At 41.9% G+C, this 21,817-nt stretch overlaps 1 protein-coding gene across 2 annotated transcripts in view; it reads left to right on the top strand.

Moving 5' to 3' along the window:
* Positions 1 to 21,817, top strand: part of col7a1 (collagen, type VII, alpha 1) — a 66,340-nt gene that overhangs the window by 41,690 nt on the left and 2,833 nt on the right. The window contains exons 69-105 of one of the 2 annotated variants that reach the window (XM_084348775.1): positions 333 to 368; positions 460 to 495; positions 587 to 634; positions 743 to 778; positions 2,916 to 3,041; positions 3,210 to 3,419; positions 3,508 to 3,543; positions 3,655 to 3,699; positions 3,805 to 3,921; positions 4,025 to 4,096; positions 5,526 to 5,570; positions 6,442 to 6,477; positions 7,554 to 7,589; positions 8,203 to 8,247; positions 8,358 to 8,390; positions 8,485 to 8,547; positions 8,673 to 8,708; positions 9,771 to 9,851; positions 9,970 to 10,038; positions 13,512 to 13,547; positions 13,751 to 13,810; positions 13,910 to 13,954; positions 14,042 to 14,077; positions 15,746 to 15,781; positions 15,865 to 15,924; positions 16,004 to 16,129; positions 16,212 to 16,283; positions 17,964 to 17,999; positions 18,090 to 18,149; positions 18,263 to 18,307; positions 18,542 to 18,577; positions 18,716 to 18,751; positions 19,046 to 19,102; positions 19,217 to 19,288; positions 20,267 to 20,338; positions 20,463 to 20,498; positions 20,597 to 20,677. In XM_084348775.1, the coding sequence (XP_084204901.1) occupies positions 333 to 368; positions 460 to 495; positions 587 to 634; positions 743 to 778; positions 2,916 to 3,041; positions 3,210 to 3,419; positions 3,508 to 3,543; positions 3,655 to 3,699; positions 3,805 to 3,921; positions 4,025 to 4,096; positions 5,526 to 5,570; positions 6,442 to 6,477; positions 7,554 to 7,589; positions 8,203 to 8,247; positions 8,358 to 8,390; positions 8,485 to 8,547; positions 8,673 to 8,708; positions 9,771 to 9,851; positions 9,970 to 10,038; positions 13,512 to 13,547; positions 13,751 to 13,810; positions 13,910 to 13,954; positions 14,042 to 14,077; positions 15,746 to 15,781; positions 15,865 to 15,924; positions 16,004 to 16,129; positions 16,212 to 16,283; positions 17,964 to 17,999; positions 18,090 to 18,149; positions 18,263 to 18,307; positions 18,542 to 18,577; positions 18,716 to 18,751; positions 19,046 to 19,102; positions 19,217 to 19,288; positions 20,267 to 20,338; positions 20,463 to 20,498; positions 20,597 to 20,677 (2,208 nt within the window). Of the gene's footprint in view, positions 1 to 332; positions 369 to 459; positions 496 to 586; positions 635 to 742; positions 779 to 2,915; positions 3,042 to 3,209; positions 3,420 to 3,507; positions 3,544 to 3,654; positions 3,700 to 3,804; positions 3,922 to 4,024; positions 4,097 to 5,525; positions 5,571 to 6,441; positions 6,478 to 7,553; positions 7,590 to 8,202; positions 8,248 to 8,357; positions 8,391 to 8,484; positions 8,548 to 8,672; positions 8,709 to 9,770; positions 9,852 to 9,969; positions 10,039 to 13,511; positions 13,548 to 13,750; positions 13,811 to 13,909; positions 13,955 to 14,041; positions 14,078 to 14,605; positions 14,672 to 15,745; positions 15,782 to 15,864; positions 15,925 to 16,003; positions 16,130 to 16,211; positions 16,284 to 17,963; positions 18,000 to 18,089; positions 18,150 to 18,262; positions 18,308 to 18,541; positions 18,578 to 18,715; positions 18,752 to 19,045; positions 19,103 to 19,216; positions 19,289 to 20,266; positions 20,339 to 20,462; positions 20,499 to 20,596; positions 20,678 to 21,817 lie in introns of those variants that run through there. The other variant, XM_084348774.1, reaches the window with a different exon arrangement.

Raw genomic sequence — 21,817 nt, forward strand, 5'->3', positions numbered from 1 at the left:
GCTTCTCCTGCAGTGTTGTGTGCTAGGAATAATACAAACCCCTATGGGCTACATTGCATTAACAGAAAAGAAGTCATTATACACACCAAACAATTCCTCTGCATGTAATTATGTTTTCATGTAACTGTATTTCTGTTTGCTGACCATCATAGAAAAGGTATTTTAACAGACATCAATGTGTTTAGCTCTTGTGCGGTCATGTTATCAACAGCATCACTCCTCCTGTAGCAGCACAGATGTGTGTTTTATCTACATCTCTCTGTATGCTGCTGCAGCCCCCCCACAGTCTTATCTGTTGATGTTTTTATCATTGTCCTTGCTCTGTCCTTCAGGGCGTACCTGGGACCCCGGGAGCTGCTGGAGCCAGAGTAAGTCATGGTTGTCTTTATTGATCTCAGTTTGCTTTAGACTGGTAACCACTCAGTCCGCTTTGTGACCTTCTAACTTTCTCTGTTCCAGGGTGAGAGAGGTTCCCCTGGCCTTAGAGGTGAAGCTGTAAGTTAAACTTCCGTCTCTATTATAGTGAAAGTGTCACACGGGTGAGTTTTCGTGTGTTTTGTGTTGACACTTTGATATCTTTTGGCAGGGAGACCCCGGAGAGGACGGAGCGCCGGGCAAACCCGGGACAGCAGTGGTAGGACGTAGCACATCACCCGTCATGACACAGCTGTGGCTTGTGGAAGCATTTATTGATGATGTTCTTCATCTCTGTTGAATGATGTTTGTGTATTTCTATTATCAGGATGTCCAGAAGGCATTGGCAAACCTTGGCATTCAGGTATGAGGACTTATGACTTGCAATTTAATAATTCTGTCAAATGTTTGTTCGTTGTCCTTTAAAGCGGACATTTTTTCAACTTTCCCCTTCCTATTTTCCTGTGGTATTACTGTTGGTGCCATGTCATGAACCGTGTCTACCGCTAATGGCCCAGCTACTGTCCACAGCAGAAGACAACCTTAAGAGTCCCAATTCAACCTAAAAACCCCGATCTCAGTTCTATTAAAAGCAGAATAAAGGTTATAGGTCATATTAATAACTGGCTGGGTAGGTTTTGTTACTTGCTGCTCTCCATCGAGTGATTGCCTCTCCGTTCACTTCTTCTTTACCTCGGTTTCTATCACTCTCCCTCTTCACCTTCTTTGCTTCCTCTCTTATTCCAGTTTTTCCACTGGTACCAAGGAACCAAGCAACCAAGGAAAACAGTGCCTTTTCCCATTTTGGTTATGCAATGGCAGACACGCTTCCTTTGTGCTGTAATTCGACCTGAGTGAAAGTGAGGTTTATAGGGAAGCAATATATATGCAGCTGGCGTCAATTTACAGTTGAAGCATTTACACAGCCATCACACTGTGCAGTCAGTATTTACTGAATGATAAGTTAAAGCAAAAAAGGTGTCTATTGACAGTGTAAAAGGTTTGAGAAATGTTCTATTTTCGGTATTTTATAGCCGCGTTTCCACCCAAAGTACCGAGATCTTTTAGTCCCAGGATCTACCTGTCAAAGAACTAAAAGGTTCCTTCAGCCTGTTGTTGTCTGTGTTTCCACCGTGGTCGAAAGACCTGTGAAGATTAGGTAAATTATGAGGGATGAAAAAGCCATGATTGATTTTACATGGCATTCTTTCACGTGATTATATAACAACGATGATGGTCCATCTGTCATATGTTTTCTTCTGTAACTCCACGTTAATATATCAAAGCAAACTGAACCAAAAGCAAAGTAATTTGTGACTGCAGATTTTTCAGTACTCGACCAATCAGAAATGTTGAGTGCCCCCAAAGTTCCTGTACTTTTGGAGATTACTACCCTCTGAGCGAGGACTTTTTGGGGGGATAAAAGATGTCCCTGTAGATCTGTCCCAGATCATACAGTGGAGACGCAGCTTATGTCATTTAAGAAAAGATATTTTTAAATGCAGTAGACACACGTTAATATTGGATTTGATCACGATGAAGTTGTAGCTTGATGATCCCTTTGAATATGTAAATGTTTGCTGGCGTATTTCTGAAAGGCTAACTATTTTCCCACTCATATCTGTCAATACTTTCATGGTCCTCTAATCAAGAAGACATGTTTAACAGTCGTGTCTAAATTTGAAAATACTCTACATTTGGCAAACTTTAAATCCCCATAGGAGCAGTAAAACAATGTTTAATCAGTAAAAAATACAAATATCAAAACAGCCTGAATCTCAGTTCTTACTCATGTATCTATTCCCGGTATATGGATGAATATTTTAGCATAATTGTCTTGCTAATGGAAACATTTCCTGGAACTTGTGCAAAGTGTTATATTTGTCCCTTTGTTCTCACAAATGTTATCATACCATTCAAAGCTTCCGGATGTATTTATAACTCATGTTCAGCTGTTGTTTCTTGTGTCAAACAGCTCAATTAGTTTGAAAATAAAAATGTCTTCAATCCAGTAAAAAAAAGTGGATTAACAAGAGCTGCCACAGTCAAATATGGGATTTGCTCCTGGTTTATGGCCCTTTATAAAAATAGGACTGCGCAGTTTAAACCCACAGCAGCATGTGGGGGTTGATTTCATGGATGTAGACCAAAGAGTGACGTAGGTCTGTGACTGAATTGTCACTTCTAAGAATAAACGTAGCTCAGACAGTGTGGAGGAGTTTACTACCCCCTAGTATTCTTGCAGATGACAGACTACTGTATCTCAGTCTCCCAGAGAAAAATAAACCTTTATACTTGAGAGTTTCTGTGTGAATGCATTTTGAAATGACCGTCCTGTGACCTTGCATTTTTCGGGCTCACAAACGACACTGATGACAGGCAACTTTCCAGCTGCTGCGATCAAATCTGACTGGTTGTTTGAAGCATTTCACAGACAGAAACCTGTGGCTAAAAGTTACAAAGCTCTTGCAAACTATTTCCCTTTTCTGCCCTCCACACAGGTGTCTGATCTGAAAGTTGTTGTGGACAGGAAGGACATACCACAAACTCCTATAGTGCAGAAGACAGAGAAAGGTGCAAAAGGAGACAGGGGTGAATCTGGACTAAGAGGACAACCAGGTTTGGATGTAAGTACGACGAAGGGCATCTTAGAGGAGTAAAAATGAAAAACCTTGATGAAAACCCCAGGACGATCGTAGAACGTCCAGATGATCCCACATTTATGTGTTTATTAAAATGTCTAATAAAATCATGATTCAAAACGCTTAAAAATGATATTTATCTCTTCCCACCAGGGTGCTCGTGGTGTTCCAGGAGAGAGAGGAACAAAAGGGGACCAAGGGGATCGAGGACCCGTGGGAGCAACCGGGCCTCCTGGTAGAGCCATTGGAGAGCGAGGGCCCGAGGGACCCCCAGGGCCTGCTGGAGAGCCAGGCAAGCCAGGAATACCAGGAGTTCCTGGACGAGCTGGGGAGCTGGGAGAGGTTGGAAGACCAGGAGAAAAGGTGAAGAGGAGAGTTTGGTAAACAAATAATTTTGATTGTTTTTGAATGTAGCATAATTCTGCTAATGTCATGCGTGTCTGTATTTCAGGGGGCGCATGGAGACAAAGGTGACAAAGGAGAATCTGTAAGTGCTCGTGGTATACTGACATTGTTTATTTCTGTCCTCATGTTAAGGTCGTGAGAAGAAATTCATGTTTTTCTAGTCAATGAAGTGAGAGTTTCTTCTGTTTTTCAGGGTAAAAGTGGGCTAACAGGGCCACCCGGCCCACCAGGTCAAAAGGTAAACTCCTCCTTGTTATTGATGCAGTGAAACCAAGAAGATTCAACATTACGTAGATACACAGAATAAAGTCCATAAGCATTTGTGTGGGTGTATGTACTATAGGGAGCATCTGCTGATGCAGTTCTGGCTGGTACACCTGGAGTCCGAGGGCCTCCAGGAGTTTCAGGACAGAAGGGAGAGCCGGGTGCTGCAGGACCACTAGGGCCTAAAGGAGAACGGGTTAGATTTGCGAATAAAACAATCACATACAGTATCATTTGTCAAGTCATGCTCTTTCATGTGTTTCTTTATGCAAATGAGCTCATTTTAATGTGTCTTACAGGGTTTTGTGGGATCTCGTGGTGATAAAGGAGACAGAGGAGAGCCAGGAGAAAGAGGACGTGATGGCTCGCAGGTGAGCTTGCTCTCAGGTGTAATCGACAGACAGGTGACAAATTTAAGGAAAAACCTGAACCCTTTAATTCAGTCAAACCTAATCCAATATCAAACTCGATAGCCTTGTGTCATTCTACATTTAAAACCACCCATAATTGTTTAACCATAATTTAAGCTCACAAGATCTAGGATCCTCATCAAATTGTTTTTACTTATAGATGGAAGCCATCTAAATACACCCCATTGTTTTCATCAACTGAGAAATTAATGTTAAAGGAAGTGAGAAAAAAAAATCCTGAATTTGTTCCTTTATCCAGATCTGCAACCAAAGTTAATGGGGTATATTCTGGCCCAAGACCCATCCTCCATCCAAGTTTCATTGAAATCTGTTTTGTAGCTTTTGTGTAATCCTGCTAACAAACCAACCAACCAACGGACACAGGTGAAAACAGACCCTGCTTGGCAGAAGTAATGAGTGGAGAAACATAAAAACCACTGGCTCTGTTATGCTGTGGGGGACGTTTGACTAGCATGGTCCCCTTAAAGGGAAGGGTCACTGCAAATCAAAACAAAGTTTTTCTGAGTAATCACCTTTATCCTATGATGAAACATCTGTATCCTGATCAGTGGTCTCACTGCCCCCATCCATAGAGCACAAAGGGTCAGTGAATGTTTTAATAAGCATGAAAATTATGTGAATCATACACTGTGGCCTTTGCAGTCACCAGAGTTCAACCCAGTTGAACACCTATGGGATGTTTTGGACGGATATTAGACAGCACTGTCCACCATCATCATCATCAGTGCCAAATGAGGGAATATCTTTTGGAAGAAGAATCTTTACAGTATGTGTCACATATAATCATACTCGGTTCATTGCTGCATTTATCCCATCCCTAAGGAGCAGCGTGCAGCTATTGTACGGCACCTGGGGACCAACTCCAGCTCTAGAATTAACTCACATTTTTAACCTCATATGCAAGTCTTGATGGTGGGAGTAAGCCAGAACACCTGGAGGAAACCTATGCAAACTCCCCACAGAAAGGCCCGGCCCCAGCTGGTAGCTGAACACAGCACCTCTGAGTCAACATGCTGGGTTGCGTTGCAGAATGGATTAGGATCTGTGGGCAGCAAGGATTATTTTTGCGCTGATAACATATAATTGTGGTTCTGCAAGACGTCGTGGTTAGAAATACTGAAAATCGTCACACACAGGAGCGAGAGCCAATTTGCCTCATAGCTGGGGCTTTTTCTCTCCAGAAAAACAAATACATGTGTGGAAAAACAGCATTTTGAATTTAGTAAGAGACTTTGTCACCTTTCTGTAGATACATTACTTTAATAATAACTCCTAAACTAGTGAGAAAATCTGTTTTTGATTATACTGTTGTTACCAATACATTGTTATTCCATTTTTATAAGAAGTGATCTGTGGTTTGTCATCTTAGGGAATACCAGGAGAATCAGGAAAACCTGGTCTGGATGGGAAACCGGTAAGTGAAAAGTACTGGATGTTAGCTGAGTTATCCTGAATGAAGGTTTTTATTCCCCCCATTTTCAGCTTGTTATAGTAATACCTTTTGTGACTAAACTTTTGTGTAACTATTTGGTCAATATTTCTTCCAAAACACATGGTGAGTGTGTTTTTTTACTATGAGAGAAGCGATAGTAAATCATTTATAGTGAATGTTTTCATAATATTCTTGCTCATTGTGTATTTGTCTTTATAAATGTGTTATGTAAATATGTGAGTATTAATGCATGTGAAAGACGTCAAGCACCTGCTAATCTTTTTCAAAATGTAAAACCAGCAGGATTCCAGTTAACATCAGAGGACACGTTAAGGTTTCATCTTTTTTTACGAAACATTTTAAAATGATTTCTAAAAGCTCCAACGCACTGACAGTCAAATGATGTACTCTATTACTTCTGGCTGCTAGAATAAATATAAGGAGAGGAGCGATACGAAGCACTTCCTCACACTTTGTGTTTTCCTTCCCTCCATGTCGGAGCAGGGCCAAACAGGGCCTGCTGGTAATCGAGGCCAACCAGTGAGTAACCAGTAACCCAGCAAAGGGACCTTCCCTTAGGCTTGATCCTCAGAGAAAATCACTGGGTTGGCTGCAAGCTGATGGAGCTCTCTTTTCCCCCTCTTGGGCCGAGGCTTCATAGATCTTAGACAGTAACCTTTTGCAGCTGTGCGGCTAACTCCTCACTCTTTGACCCCAGCCCTCCTGATGTGTCCCTTATACCTGTCCATTTCCATGTTTCTGTTGTTTGTTTCCCCTCTTCTAACACTGTTCTCCACCCACCTGTCCCCCACCCTCCTGTCATCTACTTTCCTCTATCTTTCATCCTCTCCAGGGCCTGCCTGGGTTCCCAGGAGTTCTAGGCAGACCGGTAGGTTTCTCTGCTACTGGCTGGCATGCTTGAGCGCTGGAGGAGGAAGGTTTGGGAGAACTGGTCTCTGTTGTATCAGATACAAGAGGGATAAAGGGGAATGAACCAAAGCTATATTGAGCTATGTTGAGATGTATCCACATTGACCAACAGCAGACTAGAACAAGCAATCATCAGGATGCACACACCTACATGTACCTCCCAGGCAAATTCCCCCACTTTAAATCCAACTCATTTGTATTGGAAACATCCTTCTGGGAGCTGGAGTCCGGGATAAGAGTCAGACCTCGATCGACACATCATGAAATATTAATCAAGACCGCCTGTCCCCAAAGAACCCATGTCAAACTCAAGAGTTGAGTTTTTGAAGTTGAATTTTAAGCATGTAAATCACCACAGATTTGTCGGAGGAGATGAAAGGAAATCAGCTGACATCCTGAGCCGAAGCTCTAGCCAGATCCAATGCACAATAGTGATTGGGCGGGGGTGGGGGTGCTATATTGGGTGTTCTCCAAAAAGTACTGTGATGTCGATTCGCTTGAGTCTGCTTATCGTGCATGCAGCTGTGCCTGCTGTCTGTTGTGTGCTTATCCCTCTCGCAGCACTGATTTTTCAGAGCTTACCATGTGAGCGTCTCTTTGTTGACACTGTTGATCCTCTGTGTTTGTGTTGTCCTACCTGTTGTCATGAGTCAGTCAGATGTTTGAGTGATTGTAAATGTATGTCTCCTGCAGAGACTCAAGTACCTCGGTGATTCGTCTTTGTGTTATTTACGTCAAATCCATGTTGTTCAGTATAAGCACATAAGATGTATAGATTTGAGAAAAAAAATGTATATATTTTTTATGTGCGCAGTTTTCTAAACATATTTATGCATAAATATGTGTTTGTATGTCTTTTGTTATCACTGTGAGGTTGCCAGACAATCAGTGGAGACTTCAGGAAGTCAATCTAAGTCTCAGCAAGGACGTGAATAAGCTTCTGCTAAATGTTCCTGTAAAATGTGGCCTATGTGCAGTTGTAGTAAGTATGTTACGATGTGAATGTGCTGTATATGACTTGTATTTTGCTCCTAGGGAAACCCAGGAGAGCCGGGCGTAAGGGGCCCAACTGTAAGTATCAAAAAAATGATTGTATAAAGATGGACAGCATGCCTCCACTTCACTTTCCCAGTGTCCGGCAACGTTACGGAAACTTTTCCTTTGAAGATACTTTTTGTTAGATAATAAGATGTTTTATAACCAGAAACACAAGCCTCCCTCAGGAAGAAGTTTGGATTTTATAGATGGAATTTATTGCCAAAGTCATGGCTGAGTATTTAACTGATTTTGACAATCTAGATTAAGCTACAGCTGTTAAAACGTACCTCGCGTGATTTCAGAGCAAGACTTCTTTGTGAGCGAGACAAAAAGGATTTTATTAACAAAAAGGTCACTTAAGAAAACAAAGCACTTTTAATGGACGTAACATTGACAGCATTGCCCCAAAGGATTAAAACATAAAATGACAGACACCATCTTTGGGGAAAAATGTATCTGACGTGTCAGCGGGGTTTATGACCTGTACTGCAGTCAGCCACCAGGGGGCGATCGAGATGGCTTCACCTTTGGGGAGCTGTCATGTTGTTTATCTTCATATACGTACATTCATTGATCACATGATGAAGCATGAATACACAGACTCTCATGTAGCAGTTTACATGTTGGTGATATGTGTTTCAATTAGGGACCCATGGGTGCCAATGGTCCCCCAGGTCCAGCAGGTGTGAAGGTGAGTTTACTACATCTCAGTGTGCTGCTACCTGTTACGACATGTGTACTGAAACTCTTCAGTTTGTTCCTTTCCGGACAAAGTCATAAAAAAGTTGTTTTTTTCCTCAGGGTAATCAAGGAGAGCCAGGTGTTGGTGTCAAGGTAAAATAGCTCGCCGCAGTGCATAGCCACATAACAGTCTAGCGAAGATGTATAACAGATCTGCAGTGTGTGAGTGAATTTCTTCTCTCTGCAGGGGCCCCCTGGTGCCCAGGGGAGCACAGGTCTGCCGGGACCAGCAGGCCCTCCAGGAGCTGTAGTAAGTGTTGCCATAAATCACAGTTTCTCTTCAGGGGGAAAAAAACTGCTTTCATGTTTTCTCCTTCATTGTGTGTGTATCACATTGTGCTCCCTCATACCACGGTATTTATTTCTGCCCCGCAGGGTCCACAGGGCCCCCCAGGACTGTCAGGGCAGGTGGTGAGTATGCACTCTTGATCTGGCTGCTGCTGTTGCTTCATTGCACATCGAGGAAGTGTAAAATGGAAGAAATGTTTTGAGCCTGAGGCATTTGAGTTATAACTGAAAATGGGAAGCTAATTAAATAAAAATGCCAAAACTTGTTTATCGAGCTTTTCTTGATAAATGGGAGCTTCAGCTGCGTTTTGTGCTCATAATTTGAAAACGCAGGTCAAGGAACATGTGATTTGTTGTACCTTCAGCTGAAAAACAAGCAATCTCCTCAGCATGTACACGATACTGACATTTGTATTAACAGTGAACACTACGACCAACTTCTCTGCCACTATTCTCTCATTTTCTGTTTTGCTCTCAACTGTTGGCTGTTTGTGTAATAATATCTTACTATTATAAAAGAAATATATTCAAATAATAAGTGAAGACCTTATTATTAAAGGGAAGCATTGCTAATTTTCAACCAGCTATTCATTACGGTGTAATCACAACATGTAATGTTTTGTTGTTTTGATGTATTTATTTCATAGCTTCATTGTTAGTGTAGTTTCTGTGGTTAGTCTTTGTAGGGCAGATGCGAGAAGAGCCTCGAGACCCGAAACTCAGGTCAAACTGTGAAACCGAGCAGCCCTGATCAAATATTAATCAGGATCCTGTTATGGCTTTGCCTCTTTCTTGTCTAAAATCTTTTCAGAAACACATTTTAGTGTACTGTTGGCTGTTATATGAGACAGTTTGTGACCAGGCTGTCATTGCTCAACACACAACAAAGTCAAAAGAAAGCAACGCTCAGCGCTTAATAGATTGTTGCAGTGCAGCACATTCTGGTTGTCTTAGGTTTCTACCATTTGAGCAAAAGAACCACAGCCCCTTTTCTCTGTTTTAGCATTTGTATTGAAAAGCACCCATTTCTAGAATATTTGTGTCTTAGACAGCATAGACAGCCAAATTATATGGAAAGGTCATGTTTTCCTGCGGTGAAATACTTCTTTGAAAGGACATATTATGAGTAAAACAAACTTAAATACATATTACATGTTGTATACTGAAGTATTTGCTGCTCCTCAGGGTGAAGCAGGTAAACCAGGAGTCCCTGGAAGAGATGGGGTGCCCGGCAAAGAGGGAATACCTGGATTACCAGGAAAGCAGGTGTGTGTGTGTGTGTGTGTATGTGTAGTATGTGTAGTGTGTGTGTGTAGTGTGTGTAGCACTGTGCTGTTTTTTGCAGGTCCTCCTCTGTGTCATCATGGTGTAATTTGTTCCTCAGGGCATTGTTGGACCACCAGGCCAGTCCGGTTTAAAGGGGGAGCAGGGAGACAGCGGTCCTCCAGGGAGGGTGAGAACATGCCGAGCTGCCTCTGGCTTGAACCGCAGTCAATGAAATTGGTTTTGTGGTCGCTTTTATTGGATGTGATCCAAGCAATAGAATGATTTGCTGCCTGAAGTGAAAAAAAAGAAAACATTTCTGTAGTGCTATTATTAGCTTCCTACTGCAAGAGTTTTCATCTGGTGCACAACAACACTAGGCGGTCTTATTCTGAGGCTTCCTTCAGGGGCCGCAGTCAGGCTGCTGCTGTTTGTCCACCTGGGCCTGCCTAGAATCAAAATGGTGTTTCAGATAAATTTTCCTCTGCTATTTGTACACTTGTTATAGTTGCCCTGGAGTCAAACTGTTGGTTGCTTACATATGCTTCTTCTAGCTGTTCCTATAAACTCTGATCCAGGCTGCGTCAGTGTGAGCTCCAGACAGTTCACAAACAGACAACAACAGAATAGAGACATCCTGTCTGACTATAGATGATGGGATCCACCACCTGTGGTTGAATCCAGTAAAGGCTTCAACCAATCAGAACAACAGTAGGACAGCGCTACCAGTAGGCTTAAAGCAAGCTGAGAAAATCAATTCTCACCGAAGCCAGTCGAGAAAAGCGCGAAAACATCTTTTCCATCAACATTATAAAGCGATGTCTCTCAGTGAGCAAATTATTGTGATATTAAATACCGAGCATTAAAAGTCCTCTGTGCTTGGTGAGTACTTTGAGCTGGGATTAGGCAGTAACACAAGAACTTCATCTTCCCTCGAGAGCTGTCTCTGTGGGATTACTCTGTGTTACGACTGTTATTGATTGGCATTCAAAGCAAATGCTCCTGCCCTTTCTGACCCGGTGAAATGAGTTTTCACATGACTGAAACATATTTGGTGACTCCTTCTTGTGTTTATCTGATGCAGTACAGGCCTTGCTTTTTTTTTTTGTTTTTTTTACAGAATTTGATCTAAATGAAGGGAAAACCCAGTGGAGGCCTGTAGTGAAACTAGCCATGAAAATGATTTGCAGCTAAATCTTTGCATACATTTATGGATCATTGATTCAATGAATGCACTCCACCAGGCCGTCCGATCTGGATTGTCTTGCGTCAGATCATATTTCACGTTGCAATAGGTGAGCTGTAAACAACATCTCTGGCTGGAATCTAATTTTCAGCATTCACCATGCAAAAGGAAGAAGTGCATCTACTCATGGACGAGCAGCTAGATAACTAATGTAGGACACCATTGTTTACCATGTTTACATCCCACACTGTAACAAGTATGTACCTCTTCTCCATGAGTATGGTGCGTGTTCTGCACCATATTAAGGTTGAAGGTTGTAGAGTGCTTGAAAGAAAATAGTCTCACAACAATGTCTGTGGATTATCTCAAGTGAACTTGAACTGAACTGTCCCTTTAACAAGAAAAAGAGCCTTGAGAACACTCTGGTATACATATTGTGAACTTCTGTTAGGAACTGGCAAAGCAAAATGAACTGGATGTCTATTTGAAGCTGCTCCCATGGTCAGGTTAAACATCAATGAATTGAGTTTTTCCTTTTAATATATTCTAAGAATCCTTTGGTAGAGCTGAAGGTGAAGTCAAACCTCTGCTCAGCTGTGATTTATCAGCTACTTGGCCTTCATCTGGAAACTACCTTAGCACTGACACTGATAATATGATTGCCTGCCAGTTGTCTGTATTTGAGTGACTGCAGACATCTGCTAATAGCAATTGGCTCGGCTTGACAAAGTCTGAGCCAATTCTGCCGATGAGGATCTCAATTAAGCCAAATTTCAGCTCACTGAGACTGAGAATGACTGAGAAGGTCACACATTCATAACTTTCTCTCTGTGCATAGAGTCAAAATCATTTCATGTCATTACACTGCAGACACCAACAAGACTAATTTTAAACTTTTATCATACTGCTACCAAGCTATTAGCAGCCTATTTGTGCACCTGACCTTATCTTGTAAAATGGCGTGCAGTGTACTCTTCATTTGCCCCTGCAACAGATTACCCCTTGTCTCAGCCAGGAGCGATCAAACTTTTTAGCCTGGAGCACAGCTTCTTGTAATGCAGCACAGCAGGTCTGCTGCCAGATATCGTAATGACATGTAGTAGCACACACATTTACTCGCTGTGAACTCCCCCAACCGCAGTGTTTTTTGAAGCATTTTGATGGGAATTCAGTGCACTGCTCGTACACATAGGGGACAGCTGTTTCTCAGAGATGAAATGTCCATCTGGCAGTATGTGGAAAGGCTTGAGCTTCACATTTAGCTTCCAGAGCACATGTTTACTCAGCCAAGGAAAGGGTTTCATCTTCCACAACAACAAAAAACAAAAATATCCCACTATTTTCTGTGTTATCAGCCTTACTTTGTTGTCAATGGTCTTGCACGTTGTTGTTGGTCGAACGTCTTCTCCTCTTGGCAGTGTTTTCTTTATTTTAAACGTCATCATATTCCTTCGCACGATGCCTCTATGGGTGTTTTGTCAAATGTATAATAGAAGGTAGCTGCACATGCTACACTAGAGAAGCTCTTTTAGGGCGTAATACTACTTTTTCTTCTCCTGAGTTAATGTCATGTTGCAACTTGTATCAGAGAGAGGGATGTAGAGATGTAGCAAAGGTCTCACAGCATATGGTATGTGTCTTAACCACCAGGCCGCCAGACACCCTGTCCTGTTTTATCTGTTAAAAACGGTTTAAACATTGTCATGGCTGGGAGCTGGTAAGAAGGGTTTCGAGATAAAAGACACAAATATTGAGCTTGCTTGTCAGGCACTCAGTATTCGTCGCCACTCCTGCTGTTTGTGATGTTGACATGAATCGTGACGAGTGTCTCGAACAGCTCCCTCACTGCTGACAGCCTCAGGTTCAGGACCTTGGACAGAGCCCCAGTGACACTGTCAGCGAGTTCACTTGCTTGATAAATAACCAGGCAACACTTGTCCATCTGCTCAGTGGCTCCACCATTTGTTCACACACACACACACACACACACACACACACACACACACACACACAAACGAAGACAAAGACAAAGTAAATTTTCCAGCTTCGCACTTGCAACAGACTCGTGTAAAGCTTTCTAAACTACAGCATATTTTTGTTTCAGTCGTTAATTAAACATCACGTCCTTGTGTTTCTTTCAGTATTCTCAAGTACAATTATTTGGGGGTATTATTAACACAAGACTTTAATGTTTTAAACACAGCCTGCATCAGAGCAGAAATCTCTCAGATTTAAAGTGTGCTGTAGCGCAAAGGTTACGGGTACGGGCAGTACTGGTTGTGAATTTGTTGGCTGTCCTTGCCGAAGACATTAAGGCTCTTAATCTTTAAGAGCTGGGAAGACTAATGGTTGAGCTAATATGATACCTGTGTAGCAAGGCTTTTAAGTGCACATTTACGTCTTTTCATGAACAAGAACCCACATGGTGGTGCACAGGTAATTACTATTATTTTCTCAATTTTTCCGCACTCTTACAGGCGGTGGCTGGACCACCTGGAGTCAAAGGAGAGAGGGTGAGTCACTCTTCTCAGCATCAGTGTGGAAGTAACCATTTATTCACATTAGTAGCTGTAGCATTGACTGTTTTGAAGAATTCAAAGTGGATGCAGAGTAAAGCCAATTAATAAAGCCTCAGCAGAAAGTGAGAGACTGGAAAATGATAGAGCAGAGCAGCTGAACGGAGCTGAACTAACTTCCCTGGCTGTGATTGATGCAGGGTCCTCCAGGTCAAACCCTGCCAGGCTTGGCTGGAGAGAGAGGTCTATCTGGAGAAAAGGTGAGTCAGACCCCAAACCATTAGCACTGAAGGCTCACTCTCAGTCCATGTGGAAAATGTGCCTTTTATTAAAGCTGTATGACACCTGCTGTCTGTCAGGGTACCAGGGGAGACAAAGGTGCTGCTGGCACCAAAGGAGAGAGGGTGAGTACCATCACGCTGCAGAGCAACACCTGTACATCACGTTAACATAGCAACACGTTGACAACATGTAATCTGTCGTCATACTAGGGAGTGGCTGGTGAATCAGGAGAGCCTGGAGAAGATGTGAGTAATCAGCATCCACCCTTTGTTTCATTGATTCTCATGTTTTATAGTCCTGAATGTAGTCTGTCATCAGTCAGTGACAGTTTAATACCACTATAACAATACCATTAGTACTGTGTAATTAAGATAAAATCTCATCAGGATTTAACGGTTGAGGTGAACAAAGATGCGTATTAATCTGGGAATCTTACATTGTACTGTAGATTTTAACTGTGGGCAAAGAGTTCAGCTTTGTGATCAAATCCCTCCAGAAGTTTACTCGTCTTTGCACTTATCAGAGCTAGGGATGTTCACAGCAACTGATGTCCTTGATGTGGAAGTTTAAACTAAACTAGTCTAAAAGTAAGAAAACAATCAGAAAAAAGTCACAATTTAGCACAGTTTTATCTATAAGGTTAAACATTGTCCAAAAAAGTATTGTTTTGATTATAAGAGCCATTATAAAATTGCTGACCTCATTCCTCAGCAGTTGGGTAAGAAGGTTTTTTTTTAAGAAATCTTTTCAAATGTTTCACCTTTCTTTTTCAGAATACACTTCAGAAATAAACTTCCAGAGCAGTAACTCATTTCTGTCAGGCATTTGCCCACCTGTGGCCACTGGAGTAGACACATATTCAATAGAGTTTGTTTAATTCTTTGTATGACAGGGTGGCAGGATATAACCCCAAAATACTTTAGGATCAAGAGGTAGCTTCACAATCTATCATTTTCTTAAATCATTTATGAAACCAGTGTTGTTAACATGGATGCTAGATTTTTATGAAGCGGCATTTTAGTGCAATAATGAGAATATGTAACCGAAATGTTTACTTTAATAAATAATAATAATGAGTTCCTGAAGCCAGACTAGTGAGGGTAGGAACCATAAAATTGACTGGTCGACTTATCACGTACATCCGTTATGGGAACTATTATGTATCCGTTATTGAGGCAACATGTTCTTATTAAAGTACAGAGATTCTGTATTGCTCTTGACAGTTTTAATTTAGCATCCTTGGTAATTATTATTTTGTGAGCTCCCCATGCTGCTACAGCCATAAAAATCAGGTTGACATTGAGCCTGTGTCTGCTTGGAAGGCTCCAGATGTTTTACTCATCCTACTTAGATTTATGTAATGGTGGTATGAAATTTCTGTTTTCCAGATATCACAAAAATGTGAAGCAAATGTATAATAATACGACTAATTGTATTCAGTATTTTGACTTTTTTACTCTACATTTAAAACTTGGACTCTTTTTGTCAAGCTCGGCTACAGACTACTATTTAGTCTCACCTTAATCAACCTTCTATCTATCACAGTGTGATTAAAGTCTCCACGCCTTCTATCTAAAAGTGTCAACTGTAATCTCCTCTGATGCTCCAGGTTTTGATTATTTGTCGTCCTTGAGCTTAACGAGGCATGTTAACTGTAATGACAGCCAAGCCGCTGACAGTAAGCAACCAATACTGATGGGAAGCGTCTTCACCAGCATAATGATGATTTCGCATACATTTGTAACACTTTTTAAACAACCTGCACACTTAAACATTATTGTTGTTTTTGTTGTTGTAAATAAAAAAAATGAATGAATATATCTGTGTTCTGTATCATTATTGGTATCTCATTATTGGTATCCATGATCAGTAATTCTTATTCTCACACCCGCTATTTGTGTCTTTGCATGCAGGGGGCACCAGGATCTTCTGGGCCAAAAGGAGATAAGGTGAGCTTTTGTCATGTGTTTCATTTATTTGCCTGAAATCAAACTTAATCGGTGCAGCAGGTATGACACGATGTGTGTTGCAGGGAGAGAAGGGAATCGGACTGTCAGGTCCTCCTGGTCGGGTCGGGCCTCCAGGTTTAAAGGTGAGCAAGCACATGTTTGTCCTTTCGAATCAGTAAGTGTGGTTCATCAAGTCAGAATCTAACTGCGACTTGACTTCAGGGGGATCCCGGTCTTCCTGGTTCACCTGGTCCTCCAGGGCCACTGGGGAAGTCAGGTGATACTGGGCCTCCTGGTCTGAGAGGAGAAACTGGACAAAATGGACCTCCTGGACCACCAGGGGACAGGGTCAGTGGAGCCACTGATTACAAAATGTTTTCAATCTTAATCTCTGTGGTATGATTTTCAACTGCTGAGGTCTTATTTTCAGGGACTCCCAGGCTTTGCAGGCCGCCCAGGAAATGTCGGACCCCCAGGCCCGGCTGGACCTCCTGGACAGGCAGTGAGTTCAGTTTTTATTACATTAGTAGCTGCATTCAGCTAAAAGTTGCCTTACATTGGCTTGATTTTGATCGTGCTCCATAACGGCTGCTTATAGATACAAATGGGTGACAAATTAAAGGAAAATAGTGTCTTAGTCAGGCGTTGCCTTGGCTCAGCTGGATAGATGTATCATCATTCTGCCAAAAGATATTCCATCATGGTGTGTTGATGACAGTGGTAGAAATTGCTGTCAAACACATTGGTTCATAGTCTTGCATGTGTTCACTAGGGTTGAGATCTGAGGACAGTAAAGGCCATCGCGTGTGAGTCATCATTTTCATCAACCCATTCAGTGAGCCCAACACGTTTCCAAACTCGTCAAATACGTCAGAGTGTTATGGTTGCAAAAATGTGAGGACCCGAATGCAGACACAGTGGTAGGCAGGTCAAAAACAATAAGCAGGCTTTACTCACAAAGCCGGTATCCAAATATCAAAAGGCAGGCAAAAAATGGCAGGCAGCAAAAGCACAATAAAAGGCAAGCAAAAGAGAATCCAAGGAAAAACTAAAAATACAAAACCAAGAACCATCCAGAAAAACTGGAACAAAGGACACATGCAAGGAGCAAACGCAGACGAACCAACATCAGCAGGAAAACAGAATATGCAGCGATGACACCAAGATTAAAACAAACAAACTGACAAAGAGTACGAAAAAGGAGCGCAAAAATACATAGGACAAGAAGAGGAAGTGAAAAGCAAAACATGACACACGAGGAGATAACTGACAAAATGAAACAGGAAACAACTAAACCAAAAACCCAAATGATGAAACAAACGCCTTAATATTCAAATTATGCCGATATACTTACCCATCTACTGTCAGTTTTGCAATCAAGTTAGACATTAAAACTACTTGCAACACCTGGGAGACTTTCAAAATAAAGCTTGCTGACTAACCACATATTATGACATATAACGACTTTTCGACTGTTATAAACATCAAACTGTTTTGGTTTGGTTAAGTCAACAAAACTACTTGATCAGGTTCAGGAAAACATCCTGCTATGTAACATTATTTATGTAAGCTAACTCACTTACACAACGTATCTTTCAAACCAATTCAATGTTGACACCTTGTCACACATGGGAGGTGAACCCCACCCTCCTGTGGGAAAGTCTTACAAATGATCCACCCGACCCAACCCGCTCTTTGTACAACTATACGCTTAAAGGGATTCTCCAGGAATTACACTACAGGGTTAACTATATCTTCAAACTTAGAGTCGAGGGCAACTGACCAGGCTGCTGTGTTTGACACATTGGGAGAGAGAACGGGCTGCCTGGAGGAGACCGCTCCCATCAGGAGAGAGATGTTTCATCGTAGCTTAAAGGTGATCACTCAGAACAAGTTTGTTTTGATTTGCCATGACCCCTCCTTCTTAGGGGACAAGCGGACCCAAACCACGCCAGCAAAATGTTGCATAACAGAGCCAGCGCCTGTTATGTTTCTCCGCTCCTTTATTGGAGTTTTTCCTTTAATCTGTCACCTGTTTCTAGTTGTGATATGTAGTTAATAATGTTTTTAATTTGGTCCCTAAAGTAAAGCTTTTAAAGTATTAGGTCTGAGAGAAAAAGAGAGAAAGCCAAATGAACTGATGGACTGTCAGATGTGATTGGCTAAATGCTTTGTTTTCCAGGGCTCTCCTGGTACCAATGGGGTCAAAGGAGACAAGGTGACAGTCCAAGCCGACACATATTTCCACCTACCTGCTTAAATGTTAATAGACTCTTGTGAAGGGTGTTCATATTACTTCTGTTGCCAGGGGGAAGTTGGCGTCGGAGTCCCGGGTCCCAGAGGAGAGAGAGGAGATTCAGGGCCCAGAGTAAGACATGAGATACATCATTATATCACTGAGGAGATGTGATCTGATATGAATTTGCCTCAGGATGATAGAAACCAACACTTGTGTGCCTTTCTCTGTCTGTCATGTCTTAGGGAGAGGAGGGTCGTGCTGGCTTGGATGGGGAGAGAGGGCCAACGGTAAAATATCATGTGTTTCCTTTTTTATCCATCACTCAGTGACATGACGTGCACCAACAGAGCCTTTGCACCAAAACTTCAGGATCTTTTCCATCATTACTTATATGGGGACATAATCTATCTCTCAGATTATAAGATAATTATTTAATAGGGCTCATGATGCCCGTCATTTTATATCGAGATCAACCTGTGCCGACTGTGGAGTCATACAGTGTGTGTTTGTGTGTCCATCAGGGTCCCTCAGGTATCCGAGGCACACGGGGAGAGAAGGTGAATACCACCAGTCCTTTTCTCATTTTTATGTGTCATTATATGAGCCGTGTCCCCCGAGCTATCTGCTCATGTAAGGGGGTGAATTAAATTGACACGCCTGAATGAAATGTTTTGCTCTCAATCTTTTCTTGTCAGGGAGACGTCGGGCTTCAAGGTGACAAAGGAGAGAAGGTGTGTGCATTTTAATATCCAATAAGCCCCACTGCTCACTCGCTATTGTATTTGTTGATATTTGTAAACGCCAGTGACACAGAAATGGAGAATATTTGTGTCAGCGGCGGCTGTTTTGAAAGAGCTCTTTCATGAGGTTTACTCTGAAGAGAGCAAGAGGAATATATGAATACACACAATGTTAATGAGCTGTGATACTATTGAGTGGGAAAAAGTAACAGGATGAAACGTTGTGTCTTGATGTTTTGGCTTTGGGGTGAAGCCAGATGTTTACAGCTGCACTGTCACTCGCAGGGGGACACTGTGCTGGTGGGAGGACCCGCTGGAGAAAAGGGCAACAAAGGAGAAACAGTCAGTGAACACCCGGATGGGTCAAAATGCTAAATCTATAGAAACATATCCACTTTTATTCTGTTTCTTATGGTGTATATTTGGATTGTGGATTTCAATGTTGTTCCATTTTAGGGTGACAGGGGACCCAAAGGTGTGCAGGGAGAAAAAGGGGTGAAGGGTCAAGAGGGGCCACCAGGGGAGCAGGTAATTTTTTTTTCACTCTTGTCAGAACATATGTGACAGTTTTGGGCTTTCTAATGACCAACAAGGGGCTTACTTATTAAGAAAATATGTACATGAACATAAACGGCATGACTTCCATTCTCCTCCTTACCCTAATGAAGGCCACTAGGCCGAAACGTAGCCTGTTGTTTGACATGTCCAAAATAAATTGGTGAAACTGAGATTTGTCGACTGTGCTCTGAAGAAGAGTGTGTGTGTGTTACTGTAATCCCTTTTAATATTCAGCAGTTGAAACATGACTTTGGTTTAGCACCACTATTTTAAACACACTGGGAAGGCGCATCCTCCCAAAGATTAGCTAAAGAATCAATTTAAGATTTGGTGAAGAACATGTCAGAACATAGTGAAGTGTGCCCACCTGTCAGTACCAAAAGTGACTTTTTCTCATTACTCGTTTTATCCAACCAGAGAAATCCACAGGATCTGTTACACTTGAGAAACCCTGTTCAGAGACTATGTTTGTCTTGCCTGTTTTGGGTTATTGTAGAAATATTGTAGACATTGCAATATGGCATACATATAAAAGGCTCACTCCAAGTTAACATAGAAATAGCTATTCAAAGGTTCAGGTGATTATACACTCATCAAAACATCAGTGTGAATATTATATTCCATTTCTGTCTAAAGATTTCCTTAAATCCCCTTAAATCCTACGCACTGGACCTTTAATTGACTCATTGTTTTTAGATAGTTTGCCCTTCAACAGTATTTACTCTAAATTAGGGTTGGGTGACATATTGTCATTAGTCATGTGGATCTGATTGCCAAACAGGCTGAGGCCATCGATTGGTTACTCAACAGTCAAATAAGATCAGAAGTATGAATCACTTAATGATGACATTTAAACAATATTCTGGTGGTGTGCAGGAACCAAAACCAGAGATTGGATGTCTCTTTATTGATATTACAAATGATCGATATGCATGTGTTTGACATCAGGGTCTGAGGGGAGAGCCGGGAGAACGAGGATCCACTGGATTCCCGGGTGCTCGTGGCCCCGGTGGACAGAAGGCAAGTGATGCTGAGCGTGGATGATGATTGTGATTAAATCAGTTGCAGGATTAATAGCAAAGCCAATCATTACAGGTTGTAATTTTACTGCTCTGATTACTGTAATTGTGTCGTTGCTCTGCAGGGAGAAGCCGGCCAACCTGGAGTGCCTGGCGAGTCGGTCTGTGATTTATCCTTCCATCAAAATACACTTTCTCTGTGAGGGGTTTTCTCTCCTTATTGGACATAATGAAGGATGATTTCTGTTTTGTCTTCCAGGGTTTACCAGGAAAAGAGGGGCTGCTGGGGCGTAAAGGGGACAAAGGAGAGATTGGCATCATAGGAATGAGAGGAATCAAGGTATTTTCATTGTTGTGTGTGTGTGTGTGTGTGTGTGTGTGTGTGTGTGTGTGTGTGTGTGTGTGTGTGTGTGTGTGTGTGTGTGTGTGTGTGTTGTTTATTCATTCTGTGTGGTTTCAATCTTGAAAGCGTCTTTTAGGAGTCGATGATGACAGTCACTGGATAATAGTATAAAATTAATATGATTGCAGAGGATGAATGCAAATTGTTACATTTATCTGCACTGAATGTTTTTCTTCACCCTAACATTATGATGATTAATACCTGGAAATGGCTGTTTTGCTCAGCTGGATTGATTCAATTTCCTTTTTCTTTTTTCACTTCATTCATTCATTTGAATTCTGTTTGAATCACTGAACCAATCAAAGATGGAAGCGACTACTCAGGCATGTGGAGGGAGGCTGGGCTTTATATTGTTACTATTATGACCTTTATTTAATCAGGTAATCATTGAGATAATAGTAATTGAGTACAGCAGGAAGAAATGAGTCAAGAGAGACACACAACAAAGACAGCCAGTCACACACAAGATATACCTACAAACAGCATCAGAAGCAGGCCCCGCCATCTCTAAAAAGTTCAGAACCGCTCAGTGGGTTGAAGCTTTAAAGGTCCAATTCATGAAAAAGTGGATTTTTGATTCTAATTCCCATCTTGCCAATACTGACGTTTTGGGATTGTAGTTTGGGTCGGCCGTCATACTAAAGCATCAGTATTTGAAAAGTTTGCGAATTCTTACAAATCGGACCTTTTAAAGGAATATGTTGAATATGCTGGGTTGGCAAGTTTGTTTCCTCCTCTTTCCAGTATCCAGTGTTTCCAGTCAGCTAACCCACTGCTGGCAGTAGCTTCGTGTTTACCGTTGAAGATAATACCAGTGTGCTATCAGACGCCATGCACATGGATTCAGAATGGCTGGACCAAACAGCATCAGCCCCTCCAGCTGCGCTGCCACTTATCTTGCTTTTACTTGTCATTTTTGTCTGAGCACCTGTTATCAGGAAAAGTATAGCATCCTGTTCTGCGTCATGTCCTGTACACTGTGTGTGTGTGTACAGAAAGTGCTCGTGCACAGTGATTGAGCCTGAGTGGCAGGTGAGAGGACTGTCTGTGTAAAGATGGGCTCTCTGCTTGTCTGGT

This window comes from Pagrus pagrus (assembly GCF_965226575.1).
Source record: "Pagrus pagrus genome assembly, chromosome: 3".
In the NCBI taxonomy this organism is placed as follows: Eukaryota; Metazoa; Chordata; class Actinopteri; order Spariformes; family Sparidae; genus Pagrus; species Pagrus pagrus.